The following is a 19,171-nucleotide window of genomic DNA, read 5'->3' as shown; positions in this document are numbered from 1 at the left end:
TGTCTAATTAAGTTGAGCTGTGTCAACAACAAACTGGATATGCTGGATCTATCGGCCGCCAAGTGGTCAAAACTGGAGAGTTTGAACTTGAGTAATAATAACATTTCCATCATCAAAGACTTACACAGGCTGAGCTCTGTCGCTTCTATCAATCTCGGTACGTCACCGAGTTATCCGAAAGTCACTTGTAGTACTCCTTCAAGCTAATGAGTTCGCTACAGAGGGAAACAGACTGTGTACCCTCACTCCTCAGATACCAATGCCAAGCGTTAGGATCTTACGATTCAGCGATAACCACATTGCGTCCTTTGATATATCTCTTTTCCCTAAGATACGAACACTTTACGCCGATAATAATCTTCTTTCACACCTGGGCCGGTCAGAGCACTCTTCTCCGAGTCGTTTGGAGAATCTCTCACTTCGTAATCAACGCACTGCCCCTCTTCACCTCACTTATATTGATTTGGAAAATGTCCGGCGACTATACATCTCGGGGAACGCCTTAACGGAAGATTTCTTCCCATCTCGACCACTCTATTCCCTCGTTTATCTAGAAGCAGCTGCTTGCAAGATGAGTCAATGGCCGCAGGATTTTGCTATTAATGCGCCTCACTTGAAGATGCTCAATTTAAACTACAATTATTTCACCGACCTTAATGGCGTGAAGGGGATGAACAACATGAGAAAGTTGACACTGGTTGGTGGGAGGCTTGGTGGAGAGGAGGCTGGAAAAGGAGATGGTAGGGATGTCATGGCCGGGCTGAGAGGTTTACGGAATCTAGAAGAGCTCGATTTAAGGTATGTAACTCGATTCCGAATCCCGGTAAATATGGCTCTTCTCACCAATCATTCAGGATGAACCCTTTCACATTGAGTTACTACTTCCCCTTGCTGCTTCCTTCGTCATCTCCCTCTTCAGTGCTTGATCCTTCAACTCCAACAAGAAACAACGAAGATCGCAACAGAATGGATCAGCCATTGGCAGTCGCACCGGCAGCGTGGTCTACATACGACACCAGATTCAGGAAGAACCTTCCCGACGAGTGGTATTCAAAACGACTTGTCTATCGTGGACTTATAATGCAGAACTGTATAAAGATGCGGAAACTAGATGGCATTGTGGTGGAGGACGGAGAGAGAAAGAGAGCAAACCAGCTCTTGGAAGCTGCTCTTGGTATTCGGAAATAGCAAAAACTCTACTACTTGGTTCACTTAGTTCTGGTATGATTTTTGTAATTTGCGGTTTTGACGACTCGATGATAGTCTGCCATGCGCTATGCATGCTTGTTTCCAACGTTGATAAGATGAATTCTGGAACTACTGCACCACGCAATAACAATGGCTGCATATTCAATCCAAGGCGTGTTAATGTATTCTTCGCTCTACAGTATTTTCAACCAATTCTTAACTAGGCGGTCTAATGATCTGACTTTTCCCTAGTGCTGGGGACGGAAGGAAGGTCCGGGTTGGGGAAGTCCTCAGTCATGTGTTCCTGCGATGCAATGATCAGCTACAGACCTCGCCAGTGTATCAGGTGGCTGATAACTCACAATATAGTACCTGTAGTGATGGCTTCGGCCGATCTTCTCAATTTCTTCCATCTCTTCGGCGGTCAAATCGGGCAAATGTTCCACATCCGCAAGCCCTTTGATCCTCTGCTCATTCTTGGAAGTCGTGACAGCTACGACCCCCTTCTGACGAGTCCAGAGGAGAAGTACGGTAGTAGAGTCCAACTTTTGACCGTTGTCCTTGGAAATACGTTGGGCAATGCGCTCAAGAACAGGCTTAAGAGGCCCACCGTCGGGATGACGGAGTACCGGAGTCAGTGGGCCGAAAGCTTCAATTAGGATACCATGCTCAGCAGCAATCTTGAGGACCGGTTCGAGGTGTACAAGTACGTAAGGGTGATATTCAAGCTCTGCAATCCACATCAGCCTTTGTCTTATACTCATAGGTAGCGTATTTCGGGTGACTTACGGTTGGCAACAGGCTTAATTCGTGCAACCCTTAGGATAGCCTCCAGATCTTGAGGTCTGAAGTTGCTTACTCCCAAACTCACACCTTCCAAAGTACCGTCAAGAACGAGATCCTCAAGATATGTCCAAAATTGAGAGATGTTACCATCCTGCACAATAAAAGGGTTGTGGATGAGCAAGAGGTCAGGTTTGGTTTGGAGTCGAGCAATGGATGCCAAGACATTCTTCCGGATAGCTTCTTTATCGGTCGGGAGCTTGTCGGAAACTGGTACATATATAGTCAGTCAAGTCTCTCCTGGTGCGCCCCAGAAACTCACTCTTTGTGGTAATCCAGACGTCCTCTCTCTTGAGACCAGAAGCTCTGAAGGACTCGCCTGTGGCTTCCTCAGTATCGTAACCCTGAGCGGTATCGATGTGGCGGATGCCAGATTTCAATGCGTGAATACCCGCGCCAATAGCGAGCTGCAGTTCTTTGCCGATACCACCGGTGCCGCTTCCCCATGCGAGGAAAGGGATATCTTTGCCATCAGAGAGTTTGAAGGTGAGGGTCATTATTGCGAAGTATGAGAACGGGGGTACGAATGGATAATGAGTGTTGCTGGATGTATATATACAGGCACTCACCTGCCTATGGCGTGACGCTTACATAAATAAGTCCCGATTCGTCGGACATGTCCGTCTGCGCGGATTACTAATAATTATTATTTATTTGATCGAGTCAGCAGCGACCGGATCAAGCTGCCGGTCAGGAGGGATCCGAGGCACGCCTGCCCTTTTCCATCTTCACTGTGTGCGTGCTTGCATATTCGCTTTTCGGTTCGAACGTAACGGAATATCCATCTCCACCTCGGACAAGACCCGATTTAGGATATCCACCTCAGCTGAAATTATCGTACGCGTTGTGGACAACTTTGAACTCTTTCTACCGCCGACGAATTCATCAAGAGGTGGATCCGTTTGACTTGTCGATTAGAACATCGATAATCAAACCCTAAAGATACATACCTGTGTGCGTTGACAGTGGATGTTTTGTACGGCCCATACGGCCCGCAGAAGAACAAGTAAAAGATTAGATTATGACGATGGAAGGTTTTTCCTGAGTGACGATGGCAGGAGATAACTGATACGATAAGATTTCTTCCACATCATTTGTTTTCGGCTCTCTTCTTGGTGGGCAGCGGATATGTTAACGGGAAAAAAGCCGAAATGCGCCCACCGTATGCCGGGAAAACTGCATTAAAATCTTACATAACGATGGATATCGGGTTTTTTGGTGAGACCTCGTGATCTGCAGCAGCATATCGGTGGATTATTTCAATATGCCCCGATTGTAAGTAGCATATCGAGAATCCGCCGAAATGCTATGCCTAGAGAAGGGCAGAAACGGGCATGTTTTATTTAGTAAGCTTTTGGCTTCTTTCCAGTATTCGATCCCATCAACAAACAACAGCCACCAATCTCATGCTGACATGTGGCACACAGTGAGGGTCAATTGCTGGGGTGTCTACCAATCGTCACGTACATATTTCGTGAGCCGCCTCCAATGACGAATGCCTGTCTCGAGGTTCAACTGATTGATTCTTAGTCTCAGCAGATGAACTAGGAGGAACATATGAGTACGTTTCAAATATGGATTTCTTATTTTTCATGGCTAATTCTACTAATTCCAATTTTTTTCAATTTTGATTCCGTTTCCTAGTTTTGGAGCGCCAAAAAACAAGAAACCCATGATTTGCACCGTTCTAGTTCTTCTTTCCGATTCTAATCCTAGTTTTTCGGGGAAAATGCAAATAAATTCATGCCTCAAATATTCATGTCTGCATGTTGAGGTCTTACGTCATGTTCGACAAGATATCGACAACGGACACATCATTTCTTTCCACAAAAAGCACAACTTTGCAAGTCCGCAAAATGGATAAATATGAACCCCTTGCCACCCCATTCCACACTCATACCCCTGTCAATCAAACCTTGCTAAGTACTGAGAGAAACTTCTTGCATGTAGTCAACTTGAACATCCAGGAAGCGAAGGCAACATGAGCCATTGTACCAGGAGGCGAGGACCAGGCCAGAAGCAGCTGAATAAAATCTGACGCTTCAAATTTGAGTTGGGATATATCGCCGGGCATTTGCAGGGAATGGCGGCTGCTGGAGGTACTGAAGATACCATTGGATGGTAAAATACGTGAGCAAGGAAAGATGAACTATCGTGACTTGGTCGCGACGCGACGCGATGAAGGTATGCAAGATTCTTAATTATCATAATTATTATGATTTAGCAAGATATGAAGAGAAAATAGTAGAAAATCCATATTTGAAGTACGTGACGCATGATTTTGGGTGGCAGTTGCTAATAATTTTCGAGCTGCTGCTAAATAATTATTCCTCTGATTTGCGGCCATCGCCACTATCGTTCATCATCATGATAATTAAGATAATTAAGAATTTTGCACACCACTGTCGATGGGCTTGTGTCGAGCCTACTATCGCTGCATATCGGGCGATTCCGATATGTGGCCGCGCACACAACAGTCTCCTGATGGCTCCTTTCGAGAGTTAGTAACTGCTCTCATCGATCATCAACACAATCCGCCCAGTGACAATAAAAAAAACAATTAATTCCGCTTCAGACGTTGACAACAACTGCAGAGTCACATCAATCAAGCACCTCGGTACCTGTGATCCTCATAGGATTATGCCCGAGCATGCTCCTTTGTCAATGTCTGGTCAATCTGACTCAATTGCCTCTTCTCAACAAGAGCGATCTCGGGCTTTTGAGCCAAGTGATTTAGCTACTGCAAACGACGAGGCTCCATTACGCCTCAACCCGGGATTCACGCAACGTACCACTGTCTTGGAAATACTGAATGCAAGACAGCCACCTAGCTGTGATGCTTGCAGGACGCGGAAGCTAGGGTGTTCAGGAAGGCCTTCATCTATAGAAATTACGACAGAAGGCTTAGCGGCCTCTCCCTGTAACGTAAGTCATCCCGCGTCATTCTGAGATGTTTTCTGCTTGATTAATGGTATGACGCTTCCATATATAAATAGCACTGTCGCGAATGGAATCTGGAATGTTCGTACACATACAAGCGCAAACGCAGGGGACGTAAGAACAAGGCAGTTGAACAGTTAGCCGTCCAGCAGAAAGCAAGGAAGCTATCCCAAGCTACGAGGCCCTCTGCGACAACACAATTGGACGATCAAGCAGGGGATGCCAGAGATCATGCAGAATCCTCGGGCGTTGGCTATCCAATAGATCATAATTTATCTACACAATACAATTCAGTTTCTGTCGTAGGGCCCAGTAGTAATATCGGCACCTGCCATGTGAGTGATAAGGGGCGTGTCAAGCAATTGCGCAGGGGACTTACTTGCAGCCATTCCCGTATAGCAACGACAGCCCAATCTGCCATCTCATGTTCAGGCGAGAGCTGATCGTCCCATCCCTTGGTATTCACATCCTAGCGTTCCCAGCCAATCTGCAATACTTGGGGATATAGGTCTCAATAGAAGTACACTTACTTCTGACGACCGAGGTACAAACTCTCACATTCAGCAGCCAGCCGTCCACTTGTCTATTGATCACCATGAGAACATTGCAGAGGCCCATATTACTCCTCCAGATGTTGGTGCTTCTCCATACCATGGTGTATCACCTTCGACTACCCTCTCTAACGTTTCGCTACCGATATCCACAAATATCGAGTCAGTTTTGCCTCGACACTTGGCTTTGCATATCATCAGTTTGTACTTTGAACATGTGGGCAATTTTATCCCGTTCTGCCAAACCCATTAGCTAATCCGAGCTGCAGGTATACTGCATCATCCCCGTCATCCATTACCCATCCTTCGAAAAGGATCTTTCCGCTTATGAAGAGCTGAGAAGGCCCACATTTTTCGCGTTGATCATGTCAATCATTGCAGCTACCCTTATTCACGTGAGTAGTTGTTTATCTATAAATATGAAGGCTCGCTACATGGACTGATGTCATTGACTGCCGGCAGCTGCCAAAATCATACTTCCCAATTCCAGCGCACAAGGTGCGGTCCTTATCAGATCGGTGCCTCAAGGCTTGCTGCGCTGTGACGAAGAGCGAAATGGACAACTGCGACGTCGACCTAATCTGCATAAAGTACTTTCTATTTGTCGTGCATAATGTGAGTCAGTGTTGCACAAGGCGGCTCTGGCTAACAATCATCCAAACTTCCATAGAAACATGGCAATATCGGTCTTGAAGCTTCGACATTTGGAGAGGCACAATACCTTGCTGTCACTATGGGACTGCATCGTGAAGATGTATGTACCATTTTATTTCTTCCAAGTCGATATCGGCTCTAATCCATTTTCAGACGTACTGTGATTTGGATCCCATTAATGCGGAGCGCGGACGACGAGTGTGGTTTTTGATATACAACGCAGATAAGTTTGAAGCCGTGTCAAGGCAAAAACCCGTGCTGTTGCGTGTGGATGAGTTTATGGGGCCAGAATCGACGGAATTTCCAGCCGAGGTGTAAGTTAGTAGTTGTATGGCCTTGCAGTTGGTGATGATGGGACTGATGGGCCATGGTTGATTTAGAGATGACGAGTCCATTACTTCGGAAGGTATCCTTCCTAGTCGTACACCTGCGCCTCTGATAGCAGGGTTCAATACGCTTACACGTATAGTCACGTTTGTCACTTTTTCGACCAGGGCTGTTTTGCTCTTCTGATTTGCGACTTGTAGTGTGCTTGGGGACATATTAATATCAGAGAGAGACCTCCGCCGCCAACAGATCACAGATCCGGAGAACCTTCTTTCGGCATTGAGAGAGATGCGCAAACTAGGGCAAAGGATTCGTTACATCTCGGACACCCTCCCCAGGCCCTTTCAACTTGAAGCGGACCAGGGAAACTCACTGTACGTCAACCATCCATTGTCACTAGATTGCTTATGAGCTCGTGCCTGCGATAGACCCGAACCTGGATGGGAAGACGCAGTCAGAGGCGAGCTTGATATGTTTTTTTCGGACCCATTGCCTCCAGAGACAGCGAAGGATGGCTATCTGGTGCTCAAAGGAAACATACACGTGACTCTAGCGATGACAAGGCTGCGTTTGATGTCAGTTTTCAAAATGTGCCTGCCGGGAGCGTAACAGCTGACGACTTAATTGTAGCCTTCTTAGAGAAAACCTGCTAAACTGCAGTGGGCAACCGGGCACATCCAGTAGGAATGGTACATTATACATTCTGTTGCGAGGCAACGTTGACATCCGGCTGACAATTACTTAGCGGCGGAGCTGGTAGCCGCTGATATAGGCGAAAACACAGTGAATTGGAGGCAATCCGTGTATCAAGATCTATATAATGTTGTTCATTGGTGAGTTTATTTTTTTAAGCTAAATATCTGAACGTTTTTGGCTGAACCGGTGTACGTTTAGTCTTCCTATCCGGGCAGTAAGTACCTAACTCACACCTTTTGCTCAAAAAAGAAAATAACTCAGCACTTGTTGTAGCTGGCGGCAAATGGACCATCCCTTGTTACAAAGATCCGAGTTGTGGCGGTCACCCTGTTGGATACCTTACAGGCGCAGGACGAAGCGATAGATCCAAACATACAGGGAATGACGACATATTTATTAAGTAGGTATTTCAAAAACATGGCGCAGATATCTTAATATTCAAGCCATTGGTGGCAGTGACTTTTACTGATGATCCTTGTCTGTCTGAATTGCAGGTTTTTTAGACATTATGTCTTCCATTGAAAGCCAGTTTGCAGATTGAAGGTATTTTATCCATTAAATATTGCTTGATTATAGTGTTATTTATTTCCTATTTGTACGGGAGCGTAATTGTTGTAGCTATTTGTTTGCCGTTCCCTGCGATGCTATTGAATCATTGCATTGAGTGTTTAGAACGTCGGCTGAAGGGCAGAGCTTTGGACGGCCGGACTTAATTATAAACATCGATATAAACGTCAGTGGGCAGAAGACACTATCCGTTGTTTATATGGTTGTCTGAAAGGAAAAATATTAATTTGTCGCGTATTTTATTTTGATTTTCCCATTTCCCGCGGGGTGTGGGTCAACAACGAACGAGGCGTTGTATTGTTTGCCATCCAACGTGCAACGCTCTTGTTCAATAACTCTCTCCTTCATTCCCTCTCTCGCCTCCCTCACACAATGGATCCTCTCCCTATACCTCCATCCTACTACGACCTCGAACGCCGCCATCTCGAGCACACTATAGACCACGATCTCCATTCGCTTTCTCTCTCCTCTTTGCACTCTTCCACATCTTCTTCTAGCTCACCCTTTCACCCCCATGATTACTCCAATTCCTTCATATCATCTTCCTCAGATCTATCCCTAGAGTACCCCAGAGCCCAGTTTTCGGGGATTTCTACTCAACCTACTCAAGACGTGGGTCATGGCCACAGCTATGGTCCGTCAGGAACACCCCGCGCAGCTCGGGGGACGAACCCACATTCTAACAATTTTGGAGGTGGACACAGTACATCTGCTGGAATCAGTCCTGTTTCCACCACTGGACATCATGCCAGCGCCATAACATTAGGTACTGGTGCATTCAAAGGCAGAATACCGAAAACAAACTCAGGAGACCAGGGTGATGGGGGTTTTGATCCGGAAAGGAGTTTAGGAAGGCTTGTAGGAGAGCTCGGTCGAATTATAGGGGATGAGGTAAGTACTGCATCATCAAGCCCATGATTTCACTAGCGTAAAAAGAGGTATGTGAAGCTGATGAACGATGTGTGGCACCTCAGAAGCTGCCTACGATACCGAACTCTCCCTTCCGCCCGAGATCTCGCTCTCCTCTTCCGTCAGCCGCCAACCAAACCATTGACCCTTCCTACCTCTCACATTGTAATAAACATCTTGATTCCCGGGGAAGTGGAGGAAAAACAAGACCAAAGTCCAGCAATGTGCTTCACGAGCAAGCTCAAGAGTCGGGCGAACAATCTCGGAAGAAACCCCTAGGCTCTTCGACCTCGTACAATATCTCTCGTACCCCGGTAACTCGGAAGACAATTGCAAAAGACAAGGTTGATAGGCTACGTATGCTCCAGAATGAAGGCAAGAAGGCTGCAAATGCGTCTGTTCGGAAAAATCCAGATGCTTCGGCCGATGTGACAGGTATGACTGCGTTGATGGCCACTCCAGCCAAAGGCTTAATATTCGATTCCTTGGAAAACAATGACGATGTGGGTGGGGAGCCAGCTGGTGAGCACTCGATTGTTGAAGTGGATGAATGCTAAGAACATCGCAGTAAATATCCCCCATACGTTAGCGACTCTCCATGCTCGGCTGAGGGCTCTGGAAATGGAAAGTTCGGTCTCCCGTCGCAGAGTAAAAGAGCTGGAAGCTGAAGTGGAGAAAGCAAATCGAGAAGTGGATGCTGCCAGGAGAAATGGAGAAAAGAAGACACGAAAGTCTGAAAATGAGAAATCGGGTAAGTTGCCCCTTATAGCCTAGCATCCCTACGATCGTGAATGCTACTGACTATGTTAAAATTTAGCACTGGAAGATCTGGTAGGATCTCTTCGAGCTGACCTTGCTCGTATCACCCTTGAGCTTGAACAGCACAAAGCACTTATTGTAGAGCTGCGTCAAGCAAATCTCTCCAATCTTAAGAATGGTGATCGCTCCTTCCCTGATCCGTCAATGAACCATGAGATAGCAGCTTTGCGTCGAGAGATCGAGAGACTTACGGAAGAAGTCTGCAGACTAGGTTGCATCGTTGCAGAAGGTATCGAAGTTCGAAGACGAACAAGGGGGGAGAGCACCATGAATATGGAGAAAGTCGAAATGGAAAGACTTGCCAAGAAACTCATAGAAGAAAACTCGGACTTTCAAAGGGTGAAAGCCGACGTGGAGAAAAGGAAGGCTGCTGTAGACCAATTGAAAAAGCATGAGGCGCCAATACACGTTCCCCTGGATTCAGCCAACGCTCTGTTTACATCCATTCCCGAACCGCAGGAAGCTAAACTTGTCATGGCACATAACAGATCTCACACCTCACCGAAGACTCCTTCTCTTTCTCATGCTAAACAGCATGACCATGTCCAACCATCGCCTCTTGCTTCAAAAAAGTCCTCAACTCCTTCGACTCCTCGCAGGCACAAACAGGAGAGGGAGGAAAGCTCCAGAAGTAGACGGTCAAAGCCAATATCATCTTCCAAAGCTTTGGACAGAAGCGTACATTCTCCCTTTCCCAGCATAATGGGAGAAGATCTTGAACGCGAGTTTTTTAGTCCTTTACCCAACGGAATTGAAGGGATGGATCAGAACGCAGAGATCAAGCAGGTGACAGATGAGATGGAACCGGGCAAACTGCCCCCCCAGACAGTGCTTGCCAGGGTGGTTGCAGAATTGGAAGGCGATTTTCAACATTATAAAATGTATGTTCACCTCGTGGAAGATCACAGGAAGATATTGATGCAGTACGCAGGGTTTACTCTGAGTTAGCAGACCAGTACAAACTTCTTGATCCGGCTTCGGTTTCTGCCAAGCGCCATGTCCTTGCAGACCACCTTCGAGAGGTCATCGATTTACTGGAACTCAAGGCGGGCCAGATTTCTGACCTGTATGACCTTTTGGCTTTCAAAGATAAGCCAATTCATGCCAATGGAAGGAAGATAGACGGGCGAAAGGCCAAAAGCGTTGACGATGTGATGAGAATGGTTAAGGCAAGCTTGGGTCACGAGGTTTGGGAAAGATTGTACATAGATTTAAAAAAGGGGTAGTAAGGTTTTCCACTAGCTTGTAATATTCTCGGAAGGAGGAGGCAGTTTAGTTTTTTATTATTACATTTCTTTTCACCTACTGCATCTTGGTCGACGCGCCCGTGAAGCAGGCAGGATAAATGTTGACATACCTTTACGATAATTGCAAGAAAATGCATGTGACATGACGAAAGTGGGAACAGCCTTCCTTTTTAGTTCGTGTCCCACGCAGTGCATGTAAAGGCTCTACTCCTAAAGTCAATGATGAGTAAGGAATTTCAATCTCATATGGCGCCGGGGAAGAAGATAGAGGAACTTTAACTTTGTGATGACGGCTCAGCGGGGAGGAGATGGCGAGTTGTGACCCGACACAGACGGGACAAAGAGGAAGTATCTGAGTGGGCCCGGGGCATTTCACTCTCTAGAGCTTCTAGTTGAACGAAGCAATCTACTTTCTCCTTTCTTTTTCTTCTTAACCAAAGATCGCTGGTTGTCCAGGGGACACGTGACCCAGATAGACAAGCTGAAGGCATTTCACAGACCATCTCATGTGATTCCGTACAATGCTCATACGTATTCTGCAATAGTAACTGTCTCAAAGGTGAACAACAATAATGGACGCAACACAATCGCAAAAAATTCACAGTTTATCCATGCAATCTTGAGCCTCAAGACCCCACCCGCTGACGAAAAAAATGAGGTCGCAGCTTTAAAACTGCGCTAAACAATTCAAAATGATTCTTAACTCGGACTTTGTTGCCTCACTGCCTCTCTCTCGACAGGATCCCAACCAGATCAAGTAAATCCGCTGTGAAGGGATGACACTGCTATGTGTACTGCTTCTTTATGGCAACAATTGTCGCTAGTCAGAATTAGATTTGAACTCCATATAATTTGAACGATACGCACAATTGACAATAGCCAGACAAGGAAAGCAGAAGAGAGCAGCAGTTCATACGGGCCATGGTGATGACAGAAATGATCATCATCTCATCTAGGCAAACATCGGACATAACAGCAACACATTTTCGTTTATTTTCAACGAAGGCTACAAACCAGCGCAAGAAGGTGAACTGATACAAGAGCTCTTCGTAACGATATAAAAAAGCATTTCGATGAGACAAGATGAGTTCATAATGAGCATGGGAGTTATAGGCAGGTAATGCTGCATACATAGCAATTCCATCCGAGTATTTAACGCTTGGGACGTAGATGCAAGCTTGATCGGCCTTATGTTTCACAGCACACTTGTTTCACTATTATAATACTTCGAAGCAGTCAGCATCAACATCCCAAACATTATGAAGAAGTTAAAGGATGTGATTTTTTTCAGAGGCGTCACGGAGCGTATAATATCATGAACCGCCTTGTGTAAGTCCCCACGATACGGTAAGACTGGTGCCAACAAACACTCATCATAAAAATTGAGGCAATATGAGAAAGGTGTGATAGAGAGAAAAACACTCACAAGTAGTACAACTAACTCAATGTATTTTTCGAGCAAGAGTGAACGAATGTAAAGTGAAGAACGAATAGAAAAAGATCGAAAGCAGGAAAGTTTCGGCTATAAAGCAATGCAGACTCTTACGTAATTAGTTCGATTTGATTCCGACCACTGCCCTGTCGAGACTACGCCATTATTTATTTACGTCCTCTATCAATCAGATGATGATGATACTACTGCGTGACTACATTTTCTGTTCAGCTTTCCCTTTTCACCGACGATGCAAGCATGGCCACAACTTGGATATACTTGCTGTGAGTGCCGTACATGAATCAGATGTCTGTCACGGCGAAAGTCACGATTATGAGCTCTATCATGTAATACTAACTACCGACTGTTGTCCTTCGTTACTGTCGTTCAGCTGTGTGGCAGATGGGTGCATCTTTTTATTGGATATCAATCACCCAATGTTCGGCACCTTCTTATTGTACAGTGTATGAAGTAAGATGTCTATAGGATCGAGGCACTTTGTACAGTCATACATGCTCCTTCGGAACGAGAGCCTTCTAGACACAACGGACTTCTAACCATCGATATCCATCCCTTCTGCTCCGCCTGGACCCGCGCCAACAGCAACTGGAACAGCCTCGGCCGCCCCCTGGGCCTTGCCAGCGCCTGTTGTTGACTTAACTTCCTCTGTGACGATTAGACTGCGCACAGACTCTTTTGTCCAAGCAGTGGTTCCACGGCGGAATTTGTAGTTGCGCGATTTCAGGCCTCGTTCATTCTACTCGTCATTAGCACAAAGGGCCTGCATCAATCAAAATGGACGTACGGGGGTCTGGTAGTTTCTGAGCATTTCAGTTCCATTCTTTGTGATCACGGCGACATCTACATTGGAACCAGAACCCAGGTCATTGAAAACACCTGATCGAATCGCTCTAGCAACGAGGTCGATAGCTTCTTGTCTCTTTGCTATGATGAGTGAACATTCTCTTTCATCCTGCGGAGCTTACCGTCATATGTTCTTTGAAACTGCTCTCAAACACAGCCATGGCGGCGAGACTACCACTACCCATGGTGACATAAGGAAGCTTGTCCGTGGAGCCGTGGGCGTGGACAGTAAAAAGGTGTGGTCCAGTGGCATCAACACCGCCGAGCACAAGATGAGCACCAACATGGCCTTGATACCTAAACGATGTTCAGTGTGAGACCTCAGCAGAATTAAGACGAGAGATTTACCGAAAGAGATACTGTTTGAGCATTGTCATAGCCGTAACAATGCGCGCTTGTCGGCCTTGAGAGAGCGCATGAAGCTGGCATTGAATGTAAGTATCTGCGAATAATCGAATAGTCGTACACCACATGATATGTACCTACCTCGAGATTAGAAGATATGAGATTAGTGACGAATCTAAATGGCGTTAGCTAAAGAACCGTGTTGGAAGCAATTGCCGTACTCTGTGTCGGCAGCAGTACCAGCACCACAGCATCTGATGTGAGGGGCTAAGTAATGGATCTAATGAACTTGTGAGTCAAATGCCTTGCATCAGAACAGGCTGCCACCTAGTGCAGACCATGAATTCAGCCCACCTTTTCACAATTTTTGTCTGCGACGATAGGTCCACCGGTGGCTCGTGTATCAGCACCAAGACAGACGCCTGGCTCCTCTCCTGAGCTCCCTCCACCGTAAATGACACCGACGATGGTTGTACCAGTGGAGGTCGCTGGGGAATGGCTGGTCAGCGTGAATGACGAAAGGAGTTAGAAAGTGTTACCCTTCGGAATGCCCTGGAGGCGCTGGCCCAAGAACTGATTTCTGGCATAGTTTGAGAAGTCAAAGCCGACGGAAGGGGTCTCTGCGAGCTTTGCCATTGTGATGTGTATGATTATATGTGACGAGGAGAGTTGTATAGGTGATAAAAGGATATGGTACCATGCAGATGGACGCGCGTTGGCTGCTGGGCGGAGGATTTGATCCCGTCCACTTCCACGCGGCGAGGAGGTTCCGTATCCGTCTGACTTCGCACGCATCTCTCTCTAAGAATCCATTCCCCAAACAACCCACAACCACCTCACAATGCAGGCATTCCGCAACTTCCAAGCACAGATTCCCGCCCTCCCCTCCGTAGACGTCACAGCCGTCTCCAAAAGCTTCCGACAGACGGTCCAGGCTACAAGGTTTGTGCTCGTGTGAACTGGCAGAGCTGTGTTGACATTCTGAATATGCAGGGAAAGAATTGGCAATGTCGGGCCTGAGGGAATCACTGAGTAAGTTGCGGTCATATGGAGATCTCATAGCTGGTCAAGACTATATCTGATTTTCGGAAAGACTTCCGGCCGAATACAGGCAGCTCGAAGCTCGAGTAGACGCGTTGAGAGATGTCCACAATAAGATGCTCAAAATCACAAAGGTTCACGAGCGAGAATCCGTGCGTCCACTGAAAAGCTAATCAGCCAATGCCATATGTCTGACAATTTATCGAAGTACGACTACCCTTCCGACGTGACTGAAGGCATTTCTGAAGTTGGACATCAAGCAGCTTCTGCCTGGAATACTTTTGCTAACAAGAACCTCAAGGTTGGTTGCTCTTGCAACACGATCTCTGTATGATTTGGACTGACAAAGCACAGAATACTAATCTTCCCATCCCTATTCCTTCACCTACGGCACCTACTCCCCACCAGCCCAAGACTCTTTCTCATGCTCTTTCTCGCGCTGCCAAGTCCGGTGCCACCGAGTTGGGCGCTGAAGACCGTCTCGGTGTGTCCCTTGGCATTTACGGTGCTGCCTTGGAAAAGGTATAACTTGCCTTTTTTCAGTCTGTTTACAAGCAATTGACAATTTTCGTGGATAGATCGGAGATGCCCGTATTTCCCAGGATCAGGTCATTACTGAGCGATTTGTTACCCCCTGGCAGGCCACCTTGTCTACATCTATTGGACTTGCGATGAAGGCTAGGCAAAACGTCAAGACTTCCAGGTTGGAACTCGATGCTGCCCGCGCTGCGTAAGTCTTTCTTTATTTTTCGTCAATCGTACAAGGAACACTGATGGACATCCATCTAGTTTGAAGTCTGCTGCTCCGGCTAAGCAAGAGCAAGCTCGGTAGGTGATTTCGATATCAGACTCAGATTTTTGTCTAACAATCTATCAAGTCTACATGTCGAAGAGGCCGAAGACAAGCTGGTTCAGAACACGGAGACTGCCATTGGTCTCATGAAAGCTGTCCTCGAGAACGTACGTGTTCACCGTCCGATCTTTTATCTGTCCCTGCTAACGATGGTTTACAATTTCAGCCTGAGCCTCTTCAAAACCTCTCTAACCTCGTCAAGGCTCAACTCATTTACTACTCAACCGCTGCAGAGACTCTCAGCGGCATTCAAGGCCAAATTGAAGAAGCTGCTACTGTTGCCGAAGGAGACTACAGGCAATCCAGGGGAGCTTGAAATGACAATTAAGGCGCACCTTCGGACACCGAGGATCGGACTGGATTGACAAGATTAAGTTGTTGTTTTTGTGGATACCTCTTATGATTGATGGATTGTTCCAATGAGACCCTTGTTCAAGACAGACCTGGCTTTTCTCGATCTGCCTGTTCCAGTATCATTCTAACAGTGCCTAAAGCTTACTAGATACGGCCAAAAATTGTATGAATCCTTGCCAAATGCATATCAAATTGGCATGAGTACTACCATTCATGGGCCGAATTTGCCCCCATGGATATGCCTTCGCTCCGCCCATCAATAACGACATCTCCTTTATCTGCCGTAGCCTTTGAATCTGTACTATCTGGCTGCCTTGTCACAGCGGATGAAGTTGGCATGGCTGGATGAGTAGAGAAAGGCACTGGATTTCGGTTATAGGACGGTTGGAGAAGCTGCCCAAGCTGTGGAGTTGGTGGAGCTGGTTCTGGCATCATTAAAGGAGGAGAAGCCCCAAGTCGGCTAGCGGAAGGACGTTTTGATAACACTCCCGATGTAATATGGCGAGATGAGAATGATCCCGATAACAGTGATGTTTGATCTGAGCTGCGTGACACAGGCGAGAATCCGGTATGTTCATTTGGATGCAATTGTTGGGATGCTGATTGATTAGGTTGGTAGTTGTCAAGAAATTTGGCAGGATTGCTGGAATATGATGCCGCGCCAGAGCCCATGCTTGCGCTTGTGGATACACTTCCACTTCTGGCTCTCTGATTCTCTCTGGCATCTTGCCGATCTCTAGCCTCTTTCCTCCTATTCCTTCTTTCTTCGAAAAGCTCGCGAGCCATCGTCTGCAAAGCGTTTTGAACGCGATCCGAGTAGGCAAATTCGCTGGCCGTGAATCCTTCAAAGTTTCGCGAAGAGAATTGGCAGCCTCTTTCCAGCAATACTTTGATGGTGTCAAGGTATCCCCATGCAGCTGCGTAATGCAACGGAGTGTTTCCCTGCAAATCGGTCAGATCCAAATCAGCGCCCAAGTCACACAGGAAGTTTATGAATGGCGCATTCCCCGCTTGAGCAGCAACATGCAGCGCCGTCTTGCCGCCTGTGTTAGACCAATCTAGTAGAAAAGGAAAAAGTTCCACGTATAGATGTGTCATACGTAGAGATATAGCCGATTGTTCAGCGAGTGGGCGAGGGTTCGGGCGTGGAGGGAATGAAGAGGACGAGTTGAGGATTTGGGTATGAGGAGAGAGGGACCGCGAAGGGACAGCAGCCAGCAGATGCAGGATAGTATTATTGTCGGAATCCTGGACCGAATGAGCAAGCTATCCACAATATAAACATGACAAGCACACACTCTTGACAGCTCTTGGTCGTCATGGCCATAGTCTAGCAGCAGCCATTCAAAGACTTCTATATTACCTTCCATAGCAGCCCAGCTCAAGCTTGTCAAGCGGTTCTCATCAGTATTGCGCAAATCTGTCTTGTGCTGGAGACGTTGCAGGAGGGATACATTATTGTCTACCATGCCAGATGTCAGCATCCATGGTGGCCGATCCGAGGAGACGTACCGCGCACGGCTTGGCGGACGCGCGACGCTGGGTTGCGGACGACATGTAGTTTGGGAGGAGGCGTATTGAAGTGAGACGATGTTGCGAGAGGAGTTGCGCTTGTGCTGGATATTCGAGACATTCGAGACATGGACAGATACTATGGCTTTTGTTGGCAAGTCGGCCGACAACTTGTCGTTCGAGTGCAGTGCGAGAGCGAACGAAGAGGATTGTGGTCTTCCCAAGGAAGTCACCCGCGACCTCCGGTTAATACCTATCTCCTTTCCGACTTAATTGCTGTTGTATTATTATGTGGTCCTCCTTCTGTCGCTCTTCGCCGTTTGATATTGATATCTATCCGATTTACTTGCCATATACCACTCAACAGCATACAGCAGACACTATCCATGGCATCCATCCCCCCTCGCCCAAAGCCATGGGAGTCATCCTCCCCAGTCGCAGGTCCCAGCAAATCCGCAGCCTCTCAGCCCTCGGCCTTTGATACTGCTATTCAGACCTCGACGTCGAACAGTGTGTCCAACGCACCCGCGTTGCCTGAGAAACCCACTGGACTGGGCTCAAGTGCAGGTGAGCTACAAATCAAGCCCATCGTCGGCCTTGAGAAGGTCGCTGACGGAGATACAGCTTATGGGGGATACTCTTCTTCAATGCAGCCATATTCGCAACGATATAATGGGAACTATGGGATGTCGCCATATAATAACATGAGCGGCTATGGAAGCTATGGAGGATACGGGGCTATGGGTGGGATGAACAGGTTCGGTGGGGGTTATGGTGGTTATAATTACGGGATGGGAGGTTATGGGGTAGGTGGCATGGGAGGGCCGGGAGAGGTTCGTATTACAGTGCGCATCGTGTTTTATATGCTGACAAAATGCATAGGGATACCCTACCCTCGCATCTTCACTCCAAGCTTCCACCGCCCCAGCTTTTGCAGTAGTAGAATCCCTTGTTACAGCATTCACTTCACTGGCTCAACTGGTCGAGTCCACATACTTGGCCACCCATTCATCCTTTTTCGCCATGGTTGGGGTGGCAGATCAGCTCGGCTCTCTTAAAACTTATCTAGGTCAAGTGCTCGGAGTCTTTTCAATCTTAAGGCTAGGACGGAAGATTTTATCGTGGCTCAAAGGGAAAAAAGTCAAGACAGGTCCTTGGGGGGAAGAATGGGACCGGATTGGTTCCTCTGGTCTACCGCCAAACGGTCAAGGTGGCCGTCCAAGTATCAAGCCATTAGTTATCTTCTTGCTTTCTGCTTTGGGGCTCCCGTACTTGATGTCACGACTTGTGAAAGTGCTTGTCGCCCATCAGACCAATCAAAAATCTATTCTTTCACCTGATGGAACGATTGACCCCACCAAGTTAGAATTTGTGAGGGCCAAATGGGAATTTACGCCCACGGAGGAGTGGGAACTAGGGTTAGGACGGGACGAAATAGTAGCTGTATTAGAAAAAAGGGGTGAGGGAATGAATAGTTGGTGGAGAGGGAGAACCAGGGACGGAAGGACAGGGTGGTTTCCTGCAAACTATGTCAGTAATGTGTGAGATCTCGTTTGGAGCAGCTCACTGACCACAGGAGATAGGTTGAGGTCATTAGGAGGGACACAAGGTCAGCGACTGATAAACGATAGGATAAATCAATAAGATGGGGATGTCACCCAGCATTTCCCATTTTCCTTCACCAGTCCATTCTCTCGCAGCCTTCATGGTGCAAGGCTTGGCAATTATTTACTAGGGGTTGCATTATAGACAGTAACAATCCACGATCCAATACGCATGTAGGCATGTATACTATGTACCAAGATGCTGTCGTAATGCGTTCACTTTTGGCTAAAAGGGGCGATGAAATCATCTGACAGTCTTGTACGGTAGCAGCCCGTAGTAAAATCTATTTTGTCGTCGCGTTTGACTTTTTGGCATTATTTGTTTGTTTTGTTTTTGGTGCCGAGCGGTCGGCCGTTGGCCTTTCGATCTCCGTCGCACATTAAATGATCCTTACTTGTTGTCTTTCTCTACTATTCTTTCAGCC

General features: G+C 47.0%; 8 protein-coding genes across 8 annotated transcripts in view; 5 read left to right on the top strand and 3 right to left on the bottom strand.

Moving 5' to 3' along the window:
• Window positions 1–1,188, top strand: part of CNBC3740 (hypothetical protein) — a gene marked incomplete at both ends in the record, with an annotated part of 2,610 nt that extends 1,422 nt beyond the window's left edge. Inside the window, 3 exons of the mRNA XM_771790.1 lie at window positions 1–157; window positions 222–798; window positions 855–1,188. The exon at window positions 1–157 is cut by the window's left edge and continues 83 nt beyond it. Coding sequence (XP_776883.1) covers window positions 1–157; window positions 222–798; window positions 855–1,188 — 1,068 coding nt within the window. The remainder of the gene's footprint in view (window positions 158–221; window positions 799–854) is intronic.
• Window positions 1,189–1,417: 229 nt separating this feature from the next.
• Window positions 1,418–2,528, bottom strand: CNBC3730 (hypothetical protein; the record flags this gene model as incomplete). The annotated part of the gene is made up of 4 exons (XM_771789.1): window positions 1,418–1,492; window positions 1,551–1,918; window positions 1,978–2,241; window positions 2,294–2,528. 4 exons carry the CDS (start codon window positions 2,526–2,528, stop codon window positions 1,418–1,420), a joined length of 942 nt encoding a protein of 313 aa, XP_776882.1.
• Window positions 2,529–4,671: 2,143 nt separating this feature from the next.
• On the top strand, window positions 4,672–7,740 carry CNBC3720 (hypothetical protein; the record flags this gene model as incomplete). The annotated part of the gene is made up of 15 exons (XM_771788.1): window positions 4,672–4,956; window positions 5,028–5,306; window positions 5,371–5,739; window positions 5,792–5,917; window positions 5,985–6,137; window positions 6,193–6,276; window positions 6,330–6,490; window positions 6,557–6,649; window positions 6,704–6,877; window positions 6,932–7,078; window positions 7,134–7,192; window positions 7,249–7,336; window positions 7,398–7,413; window positions 7,473–7,599; window positions 7,694–7,740. The coding sequence occupies 15 exons, from the start codon at window positions 4,672–4,674 to the stop codon at window positions 7,738–7,740; spliced, it is 2,208 nt and encodes a 735-aa protein (XP_776881.1).
• A 398-nt stretch (window positions 7,741–8,138) lies between these two features.
• Window positions 8,139–10,720, top strand: CNBC3710 (hypothetical protein; the record flags this gene model as incomplete). Its single annotated transcript, XM_771787.1, has 5 exons — window positions 8,139–8,657; window positions 8,741–9,197; window positions 9,244–9,426; window positions 9,493–10,375; window positions 10,426–10,720. The coding sequence occupies 5 exons, from the start codon at window positions 8,139–8,141 to the stop codon at window positions 10,718–10,720; spliced, it is 2,337 nt and encodes a 778-aa protein (XP_776880.1).
• Window positions 10,721–12,726: 2,006 nt separating this feature from the next.
• CNBC3700 (hypothetical protein) lies at window positions 12,727–14,018 on the bottom strand (the record flags this gene model as incomplete). Its single annotated transcript, XM_771786.1, has 8 exons — window positions 12,727–12,930; window positions 12,979–13,113; window positions 13,160–13,334; window positions 13,386–13,459; window positions 13,524–13,557; window positions 13,604–13,662; window positions 13,737–13,870; window positions 13,922–14,018. 8 exons carry the CDS (start codon window positions 14,016–14,018, stop codon window positions 12,727–12,729), a joined length of 912 nt encoding a protein of 303 aa, XP_776879.1.
• Window positions 14,019–14,223: 205 nt separating this feature from the next.
• CNBC3690 (hypothetical protein) lies at window positions 14,224–15,592 on the top strand (the record flags this gene model as incomplete). The annotated part of the gene is made up of 9 exons (XM_771785.1): window positions 14,224–14,324; window positions 14,376–14,414; window positions 14,476–14,575; window positions 14,632–14,724; window positions 14,778–14,945; window positions 15,002–15,153; window positions 15,213–15,251; window positions 15,302–15,383; window positions 15,443–15,592. The coding sequence occupies 9 exons, from the start codon at window positions 14,224–14,226 to the stop codon at window positions 15,590–15,592; spliced, it is 924 nt and encodes a 307-aa protein (XP_776878.1).
• Window positions 15,593–15,834: 242 nt separating this feature from the next.
• Window positions 15,835–17,263, bottom strand: CNBC3680 (hypothetical protein; the record flags this gene model as incomplete). Its single annotated transcript, XM_771784.1, has 4 exons — window positions 15,835–16,673; window positions 16,731–16,878; window positions 16,929–17,092; window positions 17,143–17,263. The coding sequence occupies 4 exons, from the start codon at window positions 17,261–17,263 to the stop codon at window positions 15,835–15,837; spliced, it is 1,272 nt and encodes a 423-aa protein (XP_776877.1).
• A 526-nt stretch (window positions 17,264–17,789) lies between these two features.
• Window positions 17,790–18,687, top strand: CNBC3670 (hypothetical protein; the record flags this gene model as incomplete). The annotated part of the gene is made up of 2 exons (XM_771783.1): window positions 17,790–17,975; window positions 18,025–18,687. 2 exons carry the CDS (start codon window positions 17,790–17,792, stop codon window positions 18,685–18,687), a joined length of 849 nt encoding a protein of 282 aa, XP_776876.1.
• Between the last annotated feature and the right edge of the window lie 484 nt (window positions 18,688–19,171).

Source organism: Cryptococcus neoformans, chromosome 3 (genome assembly GCF_000149385.1).
Source record: "Cryptococcus neoformans var. neoformans B-3501A chromosome 3, whole genome shotgun sequence".
Classification (NCBI taxonomy): domain Eukaryota; kingdom Fungi; phylum Basidiomycota; class Tremellomycetes; order Tremellales; family Cryptococcaceae; genus Cryptococcus; species Cryptococcus deneoformans.
This window is presented reverse-complemented; position numbering and strand designations above follow the sequence as displayed.